This window comes from Fulmarus glacialis, unplaced genomic scaffold (genome assembly GCF_000690835.1).
Source record: "Fulmarus glacialis isolate BGI_N327 unplaced genomic scaffold, ASM69083v1 scaffold10967, whole genome shotgun sequence".
Classification (NCBI taxonomy): domain Eukaryota; kingdom Metazoa; phylum Chordata; class Aves; order Procellariiformes; family Procellariidae; genus Fulmarus; species Fulmarus glacialis.
The window spans coordinates 86,064-106,286 of NW_009221456.1; the positions used below are offsets into that span (position 1 = coordinate 86,064).

The following is a 20,223-nucleotide window of genomic DNA, read 5'->3' on the forward strand; positions in this document are numbered from 1 at the left end:
GGGGAGCGGAGGCAGCCCAAATGATACCCTGCCCTAGCGACTCCTGTCTGTATAAATATACATGGTGTAAATGTGTGGTCTGAGTATGTGTGCCTACTGGGAATACATCTTCCGCCTCGCTACTGGTTGGACCTGGTAAAGGAGCTGCAGCAACTTGCCTATCTCAGGCTGTCTGATCCAGCATGATATGTTTTTCTCTAACAACCAGCACCTTTTCTAACATGGTTCCACAAAACACAATGAAGTACTTTTTAAGCAAAAAATAATCCCTAAATACTCTTGTCAGGAAAAACTTGTATTAACAGCATTTGTTTTGACCAGACTACAAGTAATAAGCTGATTGGTTTCAGTAGACCTAGCTATGCATTTAAAGATCATGCCTAAAGAACCAGGTAAACTGGTTCTTTCCTTATTTACACTGGCAGAAATCAGTTTCAAAACACTCTTATGAATGTTTGTAAATACATGCTTTACACAGCTGTCTGCTCATCTTTTACTGAGAGTTTCCCAGATCCATTTAGGATATTAAACAGAGATCCATTTCATATTTGACAGAAACTGAAAATGTCAATGTGGCTCTCTCTTGGCTCAGGTCTCTTATTTCAGAGTATATCAAAGACAAAATTATATTTACCGCTGGTCCTGGTGGGCCTCTGGGACCTGTGGGACCATCTTTTCCTGTGAAACCCTATTCAAAAATAAAAGCATGATTAGAGATTAACTTAACATTGTAGCCTGATTAAAATGGCCTTTAAGATTATGTAATTGCAATACTCCTGATTACTACTAACATGTATTTCAAAGCCTATCCACAATGTAAGTTATAGAAATAGCTATTACAATCAATGTGGAGAAGGCTATGGAACAATGAGCTTCAGCCAATTTAGAAGATATTCAGCTGCTGTTAATTAACTGAAGATGGAATGAGTCTCTCTCAACATTTTTAAGAAAAGGAGTTGTTGTTCTATCCCAGAGGAGCAAGATCTCCCTTTTTGCTGTTCTCCCACTCACAGATTAGCTGGAAAATCTGAGGCTTCTACTTAAATGAAGAACAACCTCCCTCTCAGATACTTCCCCTGCAAGAAGAGATGCTGAGAAATCCCATTTCAACAATCTAACATAGCATCCACAAATTAACATTGACAGTCCATGGCCCACTAATGACCCACCAATCCCACGGTATATTCTTTGGCAACTGCCTATCACATGGCGATCTGTTTTCATTTCCATCTATCAACTCCCACTAAAGGATAACTATAAATGCATATATCAGCTATTAATTTTGACTGTAATGGTAAGTCATTGCTTCAGTCATCTCAAAGGTGATATGTCACTGTGAAGACAAAAGAGATTTGCTTAGTTGACCCCAAATTAGAAGAAAGGGATTGCAAAAACTCCACAATGAAATACCTGTGTGCGTGCCCTTCATTATGAAGACATTTCAGAATCCCCCACCCAAAGAAAAGTTCTTAGCTCCAGATAGTCAAAGGTTAAGGAGCAAACTTGACCTTCACAGTAAGAATGGCACAGACAGATTCTTTACAGATATGACATCTCCCAGACATTGAGACAAGCAGACTTTCAAAGGGATCCCCTGCAGCAGCAACAGTGTGTGGAAGACAGCAGGGCTGAGTACCTCAGCAGAGCCCTGCTCAGTGGACATTCTGCTCTATGAGTGCAGGCATCCGAGAACCTTGTCAGGAGAATGACCAGTGCAATTTTTACAGAAATATCTGGCAACCCTATGGCTATCTGGGGAGGTTTTCACCCCCAGGTTTTTCCAGTCCTTCCACTTTCACCTCTCTAGGTTGGATACTGGTAAAAGGACTCCTTTTGAAAAAGCATTTGAAAACATAAAGATATGGTAAAGAAGGGGGAAAAAAACCGCACATTACTCGGTCTTTTCAGAACACAAACTGAGGAAACCTTACCCTTTCGCCTGGAGGTCCCATTGGGCCAGGTGGACCAGGTAAACCTGGGGTTCCCTAGAGGGAAAAGGAATTATAAACTGTATCCATGACAGAACAAACATCACTGCTATGCTAATCATCCCAGTATTTATGCACACATTTAAATATCTAACTGTCGTCAATGTTGCTCTTTGGTATTTACAGAAATAAAAAAAAACTTCAGGAGAAACCATTTATTTCATTTACATCATACAAGAATCTTCACCCTAACTTTACTTTTTACTTCCATTTCCTTACCAGCCCATAATTCAAAATAATCAAAAATAATTTTCAGTACTGTTCCCATAAAACAGATATATCTCATTTATTGCCTTTACAAGCATGACTTACAGATGTCAGCTAATCCTTTAACACTCTGTAGGATCAGTACCACTGTCGTAGGAATTGGATATTGAACAGCCTTGTATCATGTTGTTATGTTCCTCCCCCTTTTCCATCTAATCTCACTGTACACTAAAATGTATCATTGCTTTCTATAGGACATTACTACTCCCCAAATGTATATTACTCGGGGTTATAAGGACTAATAAAACAGGTAAAGAATACAAGGCCCTTGGTTCATGACTGACCTTATCTGATATATGAAACTAAATATACAAGCGTCTCCCATACAGTCCTCATATCCCCAGTAAAATCAAGGACAATATAGTAACCAAAGAATATTAGTTATTCTAATGTCACCACATGTGCAGATCAATGACTTTAGATTATTCAAATCTGGCTGATTATCCAAAAAACCCTTATTTTTTCTCCTCAAAACCTAATCCTAGTTTACAATAGAGAAACCTGCAAGTAAGTGAAATTTAATACTGCTTTCTTCTTTCAGAAAGCATACAGTTAATGTCCCAAGGCCATCTGACTTCCAAAAGTAGAAAGCAATTATACAACATGGTTGAAGAAGGGTTCAGCAAAGCTTCTGCAACCTCTATTTTAGGAAGACATTTAACTGCAGGTGGTCAGAAGTTGAGAGACTTTACTGGTGTACTTTCCTTATCAGTGTACTTTTCCTAATCCAATGGTCTGTCCCTGTGCATTCACAACTATCCAGATGGACATTTGGCTTGACTCTCTACAGCTGTTCTTTCACTCTTGCTGTTTTGAATGGTTTACTATTTCCTACATGTCAAATTCCTAAGTGTAAGATGATTATGTTTCCCAAACTATTGCTTAGGAAGGTATGAGAAGAGCCCATGACTCCTAGTGATGTCAAAGACAGCTGTCCAGCAGCCAACCTGCATCAGGAATAGTGTAAAATGACATTATCTTCTCTAAGTATCAACTTACCGATCGCCCTGGTAGTCCAGGCTGGCCAGCATCACCTTTCATTCCTTGACGACCCTATAATTTTCATAAACGATTGTTAGAGATTATGAATTACGGAATAGGTCAGCAAAATAACTAATTTGTGTAAATGGACATGAAATAATTCCTGCAGATACCTACATTAAGGAATCCATAAGCCAACTATGTATTATTATTTACAGTTGGACTTAATGATCTTAAAAGTCTTTTCCAACCTAAGTGATTCTATGATTCTATGATTATGGAATAAACCAACATACATATACCTCTTAACTGAAGCAATACTGATCATCTTACAAACATTTGCAAATGCAGGATGACCAGTTGACATTATATTAAAAACATAGGCAAGCAGACAAGCAGGAAACCAGGGGAGGGTTACATGCTTTCTCCCAATTTCCCTTATCTTTCTCAACTGGTGAATGGAGCTGTCTACACTCAAGAAAGATAAAAGCTCAGACTTTTTAAAGTATCACTGTTTTTCTCTAACCCATGGTCTAAAAGGCATTACACACTTCCAGGACACAAGGTGTAGGAGCACATAAAGAAGCAATGTATTGCCTTTCACAACTTGCTTGCATTCCACATATACTACAGCACTGTAGTACAAATGCACAGTCTAAACCCACATGAGCTAAATTTGACAATACGATATTTATTTTCCACAGTGGCTTGTGTGATAATCCAACATTAATAACTGTTGATGACACACAAATAATCAAACAATTTGTAAACATAGCCTGCCAATGTGAATTGCAATTGATATGAAAAATGAAATTACATGACTCAAAAGTCACGCTCTAACATTGTTAACTAATGAGAAGTTCCAAGAATTATGTTGGTTTTGTTGGTGCTTTCATTCTTCAAAGGTTTTCAAACTGAATGTGACAAATAAAAGTATTTATTGTGTTCCACATGTAAAAGGAATGTGTTTGGCCTTTCTTGCTGTTTGGCACCTCTAGGACTTCTCCCAGTATATAACAAAAAACTGAAAAGCATCTACACTGGTTAACAAAATCTTTCTACTTTGTCCTTACAAAACAGAAGGTGTAGCTAATCTTAAAAAACATTTTGTTTTCCATTTCCTAAATTACATTACAGACTGAGAAGCTAACCTGGTTTCAAATGCAAAATGAGACAGTGTGCAATCAGACACCAATTCTATTATTTGTTTTCATAAACTTTATATTTTAATCAAAGACTTTATACAAAAAGCTCCTGATTATATTAAAATTCAAGCTATTCCTAAACATCAAAATTATATTCCTGCTTTTAGGGTAATTACTTATTAAAATACGGCAAAAGCAGTCTTAATACATTCAGAATGTAGACAAAGGGTTATCTTTGCTATCTGCTCTAAAAACCTGAATCTGGTGAAACTTCATCAGTGTTATCAGAGTTACTCTGGCTTTGAAGGCATGTACATGAAATCAGAAGTAGCCTCTTGCTAAAATATGCATGCTGTTGCCAAGAAAGCACCCTAGGAATGAAGGTCTATTTTGTATGCCTAGATCTAGGCACCCATTGCCTCTCTGAACTTTCAGGTACTGATTTAAGCTCAGAAAACAGAAGTTGGACATGTAAATCTGTGAGAAAGGCTTCAGAGTAATATCGCATGCTTAATTTTCTTGCATCACAGTTTGATGGTTTTGAGTCCTCACACTTGAAGGCCTAGCAACTCTACAGAAAAGCTATAAGAGAAGAAACGGAGTAGCACAATGTACACTACAACACTTAGACTCTGTCCCATAAGCACACGTAACATTCAGTATAGAAAGTGCTGTTGGATTGTAAGAGACTTTTTTCAGAAACAGACTTGTTTCGTAATACTACTGCATTGCAGGGAAAAACGAATGTTAGGGCAAAGCTGCCACCCTCTTCCCAAGACCACCATGGACAGCTGTGACCCCACACACAGTGCCCACACTCAGAATGACCACTTACCGGTTCTCCTGGGATTGACAGCCCGTTGGGGCCCTGTGGACCTGGGGGACCTTGAGGGCCAGGAGGACCTGTCTCGCCACGAGGACCAGGTGGCCCCTTAAAGCAGAAAATTAAAACAAGATTGTAAATGACAACCCTTTCTTAGATCTGTAACTGCAAAATCCTTTGGTTTAGACACTTAGGGTAAGTCAGAAGCCTGGAGACACATTTAATACTTCAGAACAACTGTGGAAACAGTTATCCAAGTGGCATATCCTTTCATAAGCTATTCTCTGATTCTTGTTGGCAGTCTCAGGCCAATACATGACTTCTTGCAGTGTTAATTAGAAGTATAGCTGTCTCCTCTGTACAGAAGAAAGGACAACAATACTGCAGAGTGTGTATTAACACTCTGATGCATGTACGGCAGTTTCCTGATGTGCAGTCAATGCCTTTGAGGCTACATATATACATAGGCTCTGCATACATAGTCTCAAATAGGTAGGCTGCACATAAATAACATATAGGCATATTTCCAATTACATTTTTAATCTCCATTCTTAGCTCAGCATAGAACTAAGCATACAAATTTTCATACAGGTAAGCATGTTGCAACATTATAGATGCATTCTAGAAAGATACTTACCGATGATCCAGTCAAACCCCTTTCACCTCTGGGACCTTTAGCGCCTGGACCACCCTAAATTGAATATTTGGAAATAAAATGTATTTCATACAGGGAAAGCAAGGGTACATCATACTGGTGTGCGTTATGAATCCTCTTTATCAAACTCTTATGTGAAACCCAAAGTTTTGAAGTGTACAGATCACAATGCTAAAAAAAGTTCTAGAATAAAAGATGCCTCAGAAACTCAGGTAAACCATATCAGCTTCAGCCTTGCCAATTCAGCCCATGAAAAATTATTGTCATTTTCGTCTCCGCAGATATAAACTTCTTAAATTTATATTCATCAAAATCTCTGGATACCTCTCCAGTAGACTACTAGAGAACTTAACTGGGCTCCAGATTCCTCATGCTGCATTTTTGATACCTTCAAAGTAGAAGGACTACTGGGCTGAGTATATCTCCCTTATATTTGAAGTAATTGGTAGGAGCATATCCATTCCATAGATTACTATCTCTCCACATAAAAAAAAAAGAGAGTAACTGATTTATTTCCCTGACAGAGTAAAGAATCTTTCCTTGGAGTGAAATCCTGACTCTGTATTTAGGAAAAATATTTGCACAGTCCATTAAAAATATCTTGTACATGAAGTGAAAGATGGCTGAGATTGGGCCAGATTCTTTCAACCTATCAAACAATGAGGAGCTATTTATAGTGAACACACTGGAAATATGGGAAAAGGATTATTATATAAACAAGTAAAGGTGGTAGGAGCTGCCCAACTGTGTTTTAAACTAAGATGAAAGGGGAACAGATTACCATGATGTTATGGACATATTGATAGAAACTATCTCTCTGACTGACCTTTGTTTCACAAAACCACAATGAACACAAAACTACTTCCATAAATTTAAAAATCAGAAAATCTGTCTATTGTGAATAGTTCCTTACAGCTGGTCCAGGGGGTCCTGGAGGTCCCACGCTGTCTTGAGTACAAGTACAAGCATTTGGAAGAGCTGGGCATTTTGCTTCATCTCTCTGAAAATTCAATCACAACTATTACTGTCCTTTTAAAGAAAAGTACTTGGTGACAGTATCCTTTTCTACAACAATAACAACAAGATTCTCTATTATCCTGTTTTCAAGTACAAGAAAAACTCACAGCTAAACAGTGGTTTCCAAATGTTTCTACAGGACCTTTCATATTTTTAGCAAATTTTCTCTGCAAGCTATACAAGACACTAACAACAAAGGCACAGGCAAAATCAAATTCATATGCAATTTCTGTTGTTCTAGTATTTATATCCATTAGACAATCAGCTTGCACTGACAAAGAATAAACTAGTCACTTTTTGAATGCCAATCTAAGAACAGATTAAATAAAAAAAAAATACAGTTATTCCATTCACAGTACCTAGGATCTTAAATATCACCGAAATACAAAATATAACTGACATTTTTTCCACCATTCCTAAGGGATTCAACTCTGGCACATTATGATCTTTCTCCTTCAGACAAAAAACTTTGAAATGCAGTGTTGTTCACTGGCTGCTCTGACAACCGTGATTTAGATGTGTTGTCAGTACAAGGTATAATACCAGGCCAATATTGATATTGTTAAATTTGCTATTAATAACGATTTTCTGAATAGCTTCTGATTCATTTATACTTACCATAGAAGGAAGATCACAGCATCTGTCTCTGCTAGTCCAAACTGGACTGCATACAATGTCAAAATTCTGGATTTCTAACTGTAAAAGAAAGGAGGACTCTTGAAAGATACTAGAGAAGTTTTTTATGAAATCTAGTGGCATTATCATTAAAAATGAGTCCTCAATTTATTTCTAACGTAGTTAACATAATTCAGACTTTCACTTCTTTTTTTGACACTGACAGAAAAATTATTTTAAAATAATAAAAAATTTAAAACCAAGCCTACATAAGGCTACAAGAACTTCTAGCACTGATGCTTGCTCTTATTCTGGAGCAAAAGGTAACCAAATAAAGTGACTCAAGAAATATTTTGCAATACTTAATGAATAATACTGATGAATTTCTACATCGGCTGAGCGCCTGTGCACTTCAACATGAAATCTGGCTGAAAAATGTTTGGACCAGCTCTAAGGACTGTAGTCATTGGGTCATATATTAATTCAGATTTATGTATGGAACTTTCCACTGACATTAGCAGGGAAAAGTTCTGCAGAAAGGCAGAAGTGGGGACCTTAGGTAGACTGTATGGTAAAAGCAGTTTCCTCTCTTTTTTCACCCCCAAGAGCTACGATCCTGTATTTTGATGCATACAACCAAACATTTGGTGGTGAGCACCAAGAATCTTCTTCAGGTGTTAGGGTTTACACACATGGGTCAGATTGCAGACATATCTTCTAATATGAAGCCCAGGTAATAGCAGCGATTACACATTCAGTATAGTTAGTCCATCAAGGTAATTGGTGTGCCCTTCATAGCAGCAGCCACTTTCTCATTATAGGCTTATAGATCACAAAGCCAGTGGGGATTGTTCTGATCACCCAGTAAAAGCCAGACCATAGGACTTGCCAGAATTAAAACCTGTTCATTAGAGTTTGTCTTTTAGAAAAACAAAACAATCTTCATCTAAAGGTTTCCAATGGTAGAGAATCCACAGTAAATTATTCCAATGACTAACTGCTCCCCCTATTAAAAGAAAAACATTTCTGCTCTTGTTTGAATTTACCTGACTGTAACTTTCAGCTATTAGATTTTTGTTCTTGCAATTCTAGAATGAGAAGCTATCAAGACCAAACTTCTCAGTTAAATATATTGGGTCTTGCAGTACAGACACATGAAGGCTTTGGGTGCAATACTGGTTTCTTAGCAATCGTTAATCTCTAATCTTGATCCTCAGAAAATTTCAAGGGCTTGTATTAATGAATGGATTAATGTTTATTGCTTACTGTTGCTGATCTCCGGTCGCCCTTCAGAAGTTTCCCAAGTATTTCATAGCCATCAGTTGTGATGTTCCCAGCCTCCTTAATTGGTTTTTCCAGTATTTCACTGCAGTCAATGTAAATCTTAACATTTGATGAAGTTACAACAATATGGACCTGAAAAAGAAGTTTCGCGTAATATTTAGAAAAGGCACATAGGCATATTTATTTTAATACTTTAACTGTATTTCACTGTTTAGGTAACACTGTTTTAAATTTTCTTGCTAGTAATCCTGCTTTACTTTCAACTGGTGGAAAAATTCAAACTCAAGGAAAGTCTATGATATTAGTAACCTCTTTAAAACGTGTTGAAGGTCAATAAGATGAATACACAAGCACAGCTAAGAAGTACTATTTAATATAATAGTCAAACTACAATGATCTATTTTAAAAAGTTTGCCTTAAAATTGCTTTAAGATGGCATAAATGTAAAAAATAAAAAGAATTTTTGAGAGGAAGTGAATATAAGCTCTTTTTGTCCTCTTCTGATGGCTGGGATCACACAAGAGGTTTATGAGTCTGTGACTGCCCACTGGCTAATAAACTCTGTCTGTAGTTCAGAGAGTAGATTGTTTCAGATCCAAAGATCCAGGGTTCAGTTTCCACAGATGACTCAACCACAGGCATTAGTTGCATTGAGATCCAGGAAGTGAGCAGAGAAGCCTGCCCAGAAAAAGACAAAATAATGGAAGATGCAAAAGAGAAATTTCCATGAGAGAAATTTGGCTACAAAAACATATGCCAAAATAAGGGGAAACAGGGAAGAAGAGGAAGAGATTAATTATTGGAAATAAGGGAAACTTAGGAGGGAGAAAAGAATGACTGTAACAAAGGGAGAGCAAGTTTACCAGGAGAAGAGAATGAAGTGTTTGGGGAACACACAGTAAACCTTAAACAGAAGAACAAACAAAATTGAAGTAAAGGTTATCATTCCAAAAATTTATGGTACATATGGTGAATATTATGCAAGTGAATTTCCTACATATCTATGAAAACAGAAGACATTCAGGAGTCTCCAAGAAAGAAGCAAGGGTCTGACATTTTAGTACATCTAATATGTAGTTGATGGAAGAACATCTTAAGGCAACAGAAAGGTTTCAGTGGCTTTATATACCTTACATACTGCATATATTTTATATACAACATTATAACATCTATGTAAGTGTTAAAATATCAACACGGTAAGATCAGCAGTAAAGAATCCTTGAAGAATGTATTTATGTTTTAAAGCTCCTGTTATTACAGTACATAACCCTTCAGAAACATACTGCTACTTGATGACTGCTTAAAAAAATTGGCAAAAAGTTGAAACAGAGATTCCCTTAAATGTCCTGAGTCAACAAGTGCCTGAACAATCTCCCGAGAATTTGTTCTTTTTTCCATATTAAATATTTTCTTATGTGGAGTTGTCTCCAAGGCATCAGCATAGCTTATCTAAAACTCTTTAAATATTATGTGTTTATGCTTTATATAATTGGAATTAAGACTATTGAAACTGCCCTCATTTTTTGTCATCTGGAATTCAGTTGGTATCACAGTTTAATTCTCAGTGCTGTGTATGCAAGTGTTTTTTTAATTAACATTCCCAATATTGTTCATTGACCAAATAAAAAAATAGTGGAAAGATAACTGAGTGTGTCCAAAATATATTTTGGTATTACATACCAAACTTTCCACAAAATAAAATAAGCACCATGCCAAAACTTTAAATTCATTATCATTTATACATCATATACTCAGTCATTTGATTATATGACTAAATTTTACAGGTTAACTAATGCATCAAACAGTTTAAACTCATCGCAGATGTAATTTACTAATTCTGAAAAGTACGTAATATGCAAGTCCCTCTATGGAATGTTAAGTATTTGTAACAAACTAAATAAAGTTAATGACATCTGCATAGCAAATGCATGTTACTGCATTTTCATTTGCACACAAAACTTAGGAGAGGTGAATTTACATCAGAATGTTGAATGGGGTCATCAATCTGAAAATGTTCAAACAGCAATGACTGCTGAGCATCGTCTATCTATCCAAAGAAGAAGAGACCCCAGCAGTCAAAAATAAGCAGGGCTCCCCCAAGTCATTAACTCAGCTCACTGCTGATTTAATGCCAGCTGTGTATTCCAGCCTGAATCTCATGCCCAAGCATAAATCTAATAAAAGTATGCATCTAGTGTTTATAGTAAATAAAACATCTCTGTATTCAATCCTGCTATATTTTGTTTTCAACAGAAATATTCTCTTCAATTTCTAACACACCAACATAAAGCATCACTTCTGACTATTTCCAGTGCCCAAAGGCACTGAGGTTCTAAGAAAGAAAACATACTTTAATCTTTCTCTCTGGACCCCTTCTAAGATAAAGTTTGATGGTGTTCTGATCTACTGCTAAATGAACCACATCATAAGCTAAGCAAACTATTATCCCATATGTATATCAGCAGAAAGACATACACTCATTATCAAATTTCCTGTGGCTAACTACTGCAAAACTGCAATCTAAAAGGAAGTCTAGTATGGTAAGAATAAGAAAGTAGAAGTCGTCTGTCTCTCCAAAACACTCAGTTATAAATTTAATGACTGTCTCAGGCAGTCAGGATTTTTCCTATGGGACTTGCCAGATTCAACAGCTTTCACCATAGCTATGCTACGCAAAGTGTTCAAGTATGCCAAAGTAAATTTCCCTGCACAGTTAGGTGTAGTTAACTGTGCTTCACTGAATGAGCCAGTAAGTCATCGAATGAAAACCACAAAAATGTTTGATATTTTGGAAGACATCTTCTTGCATTCTAAAGAATTGTCATTTCTTTGAAACTGGATGGTAGGAGAAATTGCAAAATTACCTTTTGAAATGTGTTAATCTTACTTTCCTTCCTTCATCCAGCTGAAACTAGTGCTATCCTTTATTAGGAGCTAATCAACATGGCTGATACATAAGGCTTTCCCAGCACATGAGCATCTTATGATGCTATCTTTAACCTGACTCATACAGCAACCTCAGTAATCGTCCTGGAGAGAATCCAGAGGAGTCAGCTCAGTTACATGGTGAAAAATCCCAAATACAGCTCTTTAAATCAAGGCTACTCCAGTTACTTTAAATACTATGAAAATCTGAACTTTTTATTCCGTTCTGGGCAAAAAAGAAGGGGAATGACACGCTGCACTAAATAACCGATACATTTTTGCTTAAGAAATAGTCTCATAAGCAGAATTCATAGTTCCAGAGCTTTAAGGTAATTTGCAAATTACCTGTACTTCATTTGGCGTCTTAGGATTGCCTTCTGTTCACACATATGAGTGTATTTAACTATTAAAATAATATAAAATTCTGGATTTTTATTTCCCCTGTAATTGTTTTTCACCAGCATGTGTAATAAACTGTTATACATAACTGCTAGTATTGCTGGGATTGCAGGTTGTTCCCCATTTGCTTTGATAAATGAGCAGAGCTTCACTCTAAGTGCTGTCAGATAATTCTGCTCAGCTTTATCACATTTAGAGGAACTGCAAGGAAAAATATGACTCTGAACATCAATTAAATTAGCAGCAGATACTTAAAACAGACTGCTGGCAGTACAGCATGGAGAAAGCTTCACACCACTGATGTGAAGGGAAGTCTCAACTCCAACACTGATGAGGCATGCTACAATCTAAAATGAGGCATGCTACATGCTGTTCTGTGTCTCAATAGTACTTCTAGGTGATAGGATGACTCAACTTTTACACCAAAAAAATATCTATCCTAGCCTTCACTGACAGTTTTTCTCACTCCAGTAGATTAATACATTTCCTTAAAATTCAGTTGTCCTACTAAGCTATCAAAAAAAAGAAAGGCAAAAAGCCAAATGCAAAGGACAAAATAGAGGCTGCCTAATGCAGGTGTGATCCAAGCCTACTCATAAGTATCAGTTACAAAGTCAATGACGTAAACATTTCTTCATATATGCAAAAATAATTAGCCATTAAATAAATTATAAAACAAGAATAATTGGATATAACATATAAGCAGTTTGGGAAATCATCCTCTGTCAAATTCTGACCAATAGCTTTTATAGTACTGTGTGATTTTCATAGTCATCCGTGTTTTAAACAGATGAAGTCACAAAACATTATAATGCTGGCACAAGCTATCTTTCCCTGCTTTCAGCCTAGCAGAGCTAGGTTAACAATGTGGCCTCCAGTATCAGCAAGTTGACAAAGGCAATCTCTTATCAGTATCCTCAAAGAAATGCTGGTAGTGACTAGTCATGCAGGAAAGGGTATCATAAAGAAAACAAATGTTATACTCCAGCCATATTTAATCATCAGAAGAAAACTGAACTAAACAGAAGGCAGATAAACGAAAACATGAGAATGTGCATTTCAGTTGACAAAAAATGTTGCAATGGTAACTTGTTTTCTTGCCCTACACATATATACTTAACACAGCAAGAAAATATTTTTTAAATTGTGTTTTAGATATATATGTAGCCTGAGTCAAACAATTCCTGATGACTAGAGGTAAGGAAGCCTGGCAGGTCAAGTTTTCATAATTTGGTGCACAAAATTAGAAAAGCAAGCACAAAAACTATCACAATTGAAGGCAGATGCAATAACATTTAAGGATTTCACTAGCCATTTTGACAATTCAAAAAATGTGAGTTTCATTCTAAACTGCAAATAGATTATACGATTTTTTGTGGGCTCTCTCTCATTATTGTTGTTTCCTCAGTTAACGTTACTTTGCAATATTTTAGGCCCAGTGAATTTAAGCCAAAAATATACCAATTCATACATACAAAATATATACATATACATGTATTATGTTTGTTAAACCTATGAATCTTATTCAATATGCTATTCACTTCCCAAAATTCGTTCCATGCCTTTATCTATAAGTCAATAGCTACTTACTTTCTGTGGCTATATTTTCCTCTTCTCTGAATGATTTCAAATCATTACACTCCTCCCCAATCTTTTCTCACCACAACTTCCTTTCCTTTTTTTTTCCAGTTTATCTCTTATTCTTCCTCTTTCATGTGCCAGGAATCAGGCTATGATGTCTTGTTCAGATATATCCCTCCACTTACACAATCTTGACAAATTCTTGACAAATCTCTTACATTGGTCCAAAGAAGAGCTGTATCTTCAGAGATCTTGTTTTACATGATCTCTAAGTCCCTATGTCAACTTACAGCACTATACAAAGACCGGATATAACTGACAGTGACTTCTGCTTGCTTGCCTTTTCTTTCAAAGAACAGCACTTTAGAAAGCAACATTCATAATTTCAATCCTTTACCTTATGGAAGCTTCCATAAAAGATTTTCTTTACTTCATCATTATCAAAAGTTACTGTTTGAATCTCTCCCCTTATATCCTTGTTAAAGAATGACAGCACCTTGCTGGCAGCTGCAATAAATGAAAATAATACATTTCATTTCATATGTACTACTGAAACCACTATCCTAAGATACACTTATAGATAAAATGTAGTATACCACTCAATTGGGTAAACACAGATTATAGATGGTCTTACTGACCCACAAGTACATAGATGTATTTTCCTTTGGTTTTAGAAGTAATACCAAAGTTGAAATGTAGCTTAGTTGAATTATTCTTAGCTGACAAAAATAATTTATGTACAAAGCAAAAAAAAAAATCTCTTAAAAATAAAAATATATAATCCTTTTACCATAGAGGAATGCTTTGGGTTTGGAAATATTTGAGAAGAATGCATGCAAAGTAATGTAACATACAAATTCTCTATGCAATAAGCATAATCATCCTTACGATCAAGCACAACTCCAGCTTGTGGTTTGTAATCTCTGTCTGTAATCTGCCAAATTGCAAAAGGCTCATTGGGGGATTCTGGCAGAAGACGGAATAACAGAATGATAGTGTAAGCCTGTGGCAATCCCTCTGGATGAATCTCCCTGTTAAGACAATATGAAGACATTTTTTCACATGGAAACACATGAGGAAAATAAGATCTTCATAATTTGCTCTTTTTCAAAGAAAAGACATGAGAGTAAAAGGGAAACCACAGTGTTTAATGTAACTGAGCATTTTAACCACTCTCTCAAATAAGAAGGAACTTTTTGATAAAAAACATTATGTGATTCGTTAAGATGAACTCACAGCCTGTCTTCAACTGCTCCTGGCACCATGGTTATGGAGGAAGCCAGAATATGACCAAGAACTCTTGGAGATCATAGAATCATAGAATCATTAAGGTTGGAAAAGACCTCTAAGATCATCGAGTCCAACCGTCAACCCAACACCACCATGCCCACTAAACCATGTCCCTAAGCGCCTCATCTACATGTCTTTTAAATACTTCCAGGGATGGTGACTCCTCCACTTCCCTGGGCAGCCTGTTCCAAGGCCTGACCACTCTTTCAGTAAAGAAGTTTTTCCTAATGTCCAGTCTAAACCTCCCTTGGCGCAACTTGAGGCCATTTCCTCTCGTCCTATCGCTAGTTACTTGGCAGAAGAGACCAACACCCACCTCGCTAAAACCTACTTCCGGGTAGTTGTAAAGCGCAACGAGGTCTCCCCTCAGCCTCCTCTTCTCCAGGCTAAACAGTCCCAGTTCCCTCAGCCGCTCCTCATAAGACTTGTGCTCCAGGCCCTTCACCAGCTTCGTTGCCCTTCTCTGGACATGCTCCAGCACCTCAATGTCCTTGTAGTGAGGGGCCCAAAACTGAACACAGTATTCAAGGTGCGGCCTCACCAGTGCCGAGTACAGGGGCACGATCACCTCCCTCCTCCTGCTGGCCACGCTATTTCTGATACAGGCCAGGATGCTATTGGCCTTCTTGGCCACCTGGGCACACTGCCGGCTCATGTTCAGCCGGCTGTCAACCAGCACCCCCAGGTCCTTTTCCTCTGGGCAGCTTTCCAGCCACTCTTCCCCAAGCATGTAGCGCTGCATGGGGTTGTTGTGGCCAAAGTGCAGGACCCGGCACTTGGCCTTGTTGAACCTCATACAGTTGGCCTCGGCCCATCGATCCAGCCTGTCCAGGTCCCTCTGCAGAGCCTTCCTACCCTCGAGCAGATCAACACTCGCGCCCAGCTTGGTGTCATCTTGGTGTCGATGTATTCTTGTGGCAAGATTCTGTATAAACTACACATATTTTAAATTCCTTGATGATAAGTACAGAAAAAAGGACCGTAGCTTTACGCTTTTTTCATCTGGCCTGTTTTAGACAGGCAACAGAAAACAGCACTTAACTATTTCTGCTCTTTAGGCACAGATACAGTGAAGGACGTATTTAACGTATTCTCTGCAATTGGTGATGTATTTGTGCTCCACCTCATTCACCAGTGGCTGAGGTTTAGATTTGTGATGTTCAGACTGTTAGACATTAAAAAAGCAGAAAGCCAAAAGTAAGTAAAATCATGCATTAAATGGCCTCCTGCATTTTCTGAAGGGGAAGGGAGGGAACACAGGAAGGGAACTGTAAGAAAGGAGGTAGCTTCTGCTTCTCCTTAACCATTATAATGGAACTGAGAAGGGGATTTGGCCTCATGAACATAAACATAGAAACCTTAAAACGAAAAGAGGAGCTGCTCTGTATTTTAGGCAAAGCTTATGTACCCATACAATTATGGACACTCTGCAATAATAGCCATATCACCAAGTCAACAACCGCACAGCACAGTGCAAGAAGGAAAATATTAAAGTAGATATAGCAACACTATTTATAACTTGGATACCAAGTTATCTCAGATATGGAAACAACTATGCCACCAGGATCAGGATGCTTTTATTGCTTTGCTGTCTCAGTCTAAAGTGAGTTTTATTTTCTGGCTTCTCATGAAAAATAAGCGCCCAGAATACTCTGGCAAGTCTACTCCACCTCTTACAGCAGGCAACAGACCGTACCACAACATTCTAAAAAAAATGAAATAAATAGGAAGTCTGTCTTTTTATTGTCTTTTTATCATCTTATCCTGCTAAATGCAAGGTTTATCTTAATGTAAGAGAGTTGCAAAACTGGGATTATCTGTACTTTCCTAGGTCATAAAAATCCAGGCTGTCAGACACCTATCAGCCCCATAGCTATAATGGCACGTCAATGAACTCAAAAAGTCCTCAAGTCCTCCACTTTTAAAATTGTGAGCTGAAAAGGCTGGCAAAAAGAAATTATCTTTTCATACACCTCAGCTCCTGTGCCTGTGATCTGATCTCTACCCAATTTGGCAGGATTGCAGAAGATTTCAAAGGCTTGTATGAAAAGAAAATTAAATTTCCTTAAATTTAATAGGAATAATGGGCTATATTTAGGCATCTCCTCTGACTCAGAAAGACTTTTTTAAGACTTACTTAAATAGATGGGAGAGGAACAAATGTAAAAAGAAAAAGAGAGAGGTACTGTTCTTCTGTTAGTAAAACTAACTGCTAACTACGTCAGGTTTGGTGGGGTTTTTTTGTAAATAAATGTTGGAAAGAATGACCATATATTACTCCTCCATAACCAAGCTCTAAGACCACAGGCCCTTGAAAACTCCACTTCATTTGCCAAATACAGCAACTCAAGTAGAGGAGAAACTACCCTAAGTCAGTGGTGTCAATGTGCTGCCTACTGCAGTATGAATGATGCCCCTGCAAAAAGTGGTGCTTATCCCTCCATATTGAAACCATTTCCCGCTGGCAACACGGAGCTTATTGTACTAAGGAGGCTGTTGTTCAACTACCTAAGGACAAACTGTGGATTACATGCAACTCGAATGGTTAAGAAGCGTAATGTCCAAAAAAGAAAAATAAGCCACTGGATTAATAGTGAACAGATCGCAACAGAAGAAATAGATTAGTATTTAATGAGAACAATGATAGATGTTCTTTGGAGGTTATCTCTTGGAGTTCAGTAAAAAGAACACCAAATAAACGCATCTTCCATAAGATACTAATGCTATCACCTATAAACTCTATTAATCCTTCCTCACCTGCTTGCCCTAAATATGAGTCTTTCAGGTTTACTTACTGTATTGGCTGGCTGACAAAGGCATTTTTGTGGAGTCTATATGCTACATAGCTTGGGAAAGAGCCTGATTCCAGTGATACGCCTTGTACAGAAGCAAAATGCTTCTCTGTTAGATTATACGATTCCAGCATCTTGAAACCTTTAAATCCGGAGAGAAAATAAAAAATAAAAACACTATAGAGTGTAAAAGACACAAATGAATCTATGCCAAAATATTAGACAGTTACTTACCAGGTGAAGTGTATCCCTCCAAGTAAATAAGAGGACAAGCTAAAAGACATGAAACAGCATATAATTCAAAACTATAAAACCCAACAGGATATGAACATGTATATACTTCAGAAAGTTTTATTACCAAAAAGTCTGTGCTATTATTAATTATCAGCCAACTTCTGTTACATTTGTCATACTGTGTCCTGCTCTGTCATAGATGTACTGTTAAAATCTTTACTCGTTACTTTTAGTAGGATATTTCTACCGTGACAAATTGTATGGAATAACAAATTAACCCCCAAATATTTTAAGAGTCTAATTCATAAGAAAAAAGGAGCACAATGACATAGTCTTTCCATGAATATTTAAGGCATGACTCAGGCTGCATAATAGCTGTCAGATTCACAAGGAAAAAAACTGCAGATTTATATAGCTCCTCAGGAGCCAGCGGATGAGGCATTTAGGGATTACCCAGTTGCACATGACAGGCCTGAGAATTTCTCATTTTTGCCATAGAAGGATTTCACTTGAGTAAACATCTGAACTTTACTTAGATAATTGTGAAACAGCATCACACACTGTAGCTGCACCTCTTTAGAACCCCTAGACCAGTGGTAAATAAGAGACCTGTCGTGTCCTGCAGTTCACACTAGGCATCGTTCTACTTCCTCTTAAAGAGCAGTAGTTCTCGCTGACTGTTACTCCCTTTTTGTTATACCAGTACTTTTGAAACGTGAGACAAGATTACATAAAACATAATACCTACTTCAAAATTTTAAAAAAGTAACTTGCTCCCTTAAACTATGTCCAGTTATTATGAAACCTAACTTTTATATACAAACATTTCTTTTGATGTACCTTAAATGGGATGGCAACTGTGGTATATAAACAAATGTGTTAATTTGGGAAAAGGGAAAACAATGTCTTCTACTCACTTGAGGTAGCTGTCTCACACACAAAGGTGACGAGGTTATCTTGAATCTTTTCAAAGGCATCAAAGTCATCAACAATAAATACATGACGCTCACTGGGCTTGCTGGCAATCTTGGCCAGCTCATTGTAATCTACATCAGCCACACCAACCACAAAGACACTGAAGCCTGTAAAAATAGCACTTGTTACATGAAATATAGTAAACATACATTACCATTTTTCAGGTCAATATTTCACAAACCATCTCTATCATTGATTTCTTAGGCTCTACCTAGTCTTTTATCTGGCCTTCACTATGAGCATACATTCTGGACATCCTTTTACCCTATCAAAGCTTAGAAGGGATTAAACTGATTTTTGCATCTGCCTTTCAAAACATTCTCCTCCTTCCTTCATTGATTTTTGTTGGGCATTATCCAACCTCACACAGCCTTGGCTACATATTCCCCTCACTCTTTCATACAAAGTGTACAATCCTCTCAACTCTATAGTATCTTAAATCTGTTCTGTGTCCAAAATCTCTGTGCATACTATTAGTTATCCAGTTCTCTGTCTGTTGCCATCGTCTGCATTTCATGCTTCTCAGTTTCCCTTTCACTTTCTTTTGGTGGTATTCATCTCACCAATTTTTACTTTCCAAGTTAGCAACAAGTCTAAGCTAGTTGTCTAGCTAATCAACAGACAGACATGGGCAGATTCAGAATACAATTCAACTCACCTCCCTAAGATGTTAACTTCAAGATAGAAGAAGCCATGGTCTGTGGGTGCCTATCTGTTGCTCTCTTCACTAGCCATAAAAGGACCCTACATGACGACCTTAGACTAGACATTTAGTTGTTAGATGGCTTAAGTCAAATGAGAAGAACCCGGACCCTAGAATTTAATCATATCACTAAGTGTAAAGGCGTAATCTCCTTCTTTGTCAGGGTGATTTTCCTCTTCAAATCCTTAAATTAGCATCTCCTTGCCTTCTATGTCAAGTTTTTGTTTCGTGCTATCTTCTAGCCTTTACGGAATTCTGTCTCTGACTCATTTCTTCATTTTCCTTCTCCCACCTAAGCCTCCATGTGATAACTTGACCTCTCTTTTCCATGCCAGAAAACAAGGAAGAAAAAAAAGTCACTGCACAATTCAGCACTATATAGAAAAAAAATCTCCCACAAAATTTCATTGACAAGAAACTGCACAGGCATTGGAAATGCTGATGGGAGGCTGAAAGCAGAATTCACATTTATTGCAAATGATAAAGCTATCTTTATTTACATTTTTAATTTTTCAAAAAGAAATGGGAGATGATTATTCCTCTGTAGCC

At 37.3% G+C, this 20,223-nt stretch overlaps 1 protein-coding gene across 1 annotated transcript in view; it reads right to left on the reverse strand.

The window, feature by feature from the left end:
- LOC104079190 (collagen alpha-1(XII) chain) overlaps window positions 1-20,223 on the reverse strand; it is a 49,143-nt gene that overhangs the window by 14,319 nt on the left and 14,601 nt on the right. Inside the window, exons 16-28 of the mRNA XM_009581131.1 lie at window positions 18,914-19,078; window positions 17,997-18,035; window positions 17,766-17,904; window positions 14,569-14,711; window positions 14,078-14,187; window positions 8,758-8,907; window positions 7,495-7,572; window positions 6,773-6,859; window positions 5,842-5,895; window positions 5,217-5,312; window positions 3,255-3,308; window positions 1,932-1,985; window positions 635-688 (exon numbers count right to left, since the gene is read on the reverse strand). Coding sequence (XP_009579426.1) covers window positions 635-688; window positions 1,932-1,985; window positions 3,255-3,308; window positions 5,217-5,312; window positions 5,842-5,895; window positions 6,773-6,859; window positions 7,495-7,572; window positions 8,758-8,907; window positions 14,078-14,187; window positions 14,569-14,711; window positions 17,766-17,904; window positions 17,997-18,035; window positions 18,914-19,078 — 1,223 coding nt within the window. The remainder of the gene's footprint in view (window positions 1-634; window positions 689-1,931; window positions 1,986-3,254; window positions 3,309-5,216; window positions 5,313-5,841; window positions 5,896-6,772; window positions 6,860-7,494; window positions 7,573-8,757; window positions 8,908-14,077; window positions 14,188-14,568; window positions 14,712-17,765; window positions 17,905-17,996; window positions 18,036-18,913; window positions 19,079-20,223) is intronic.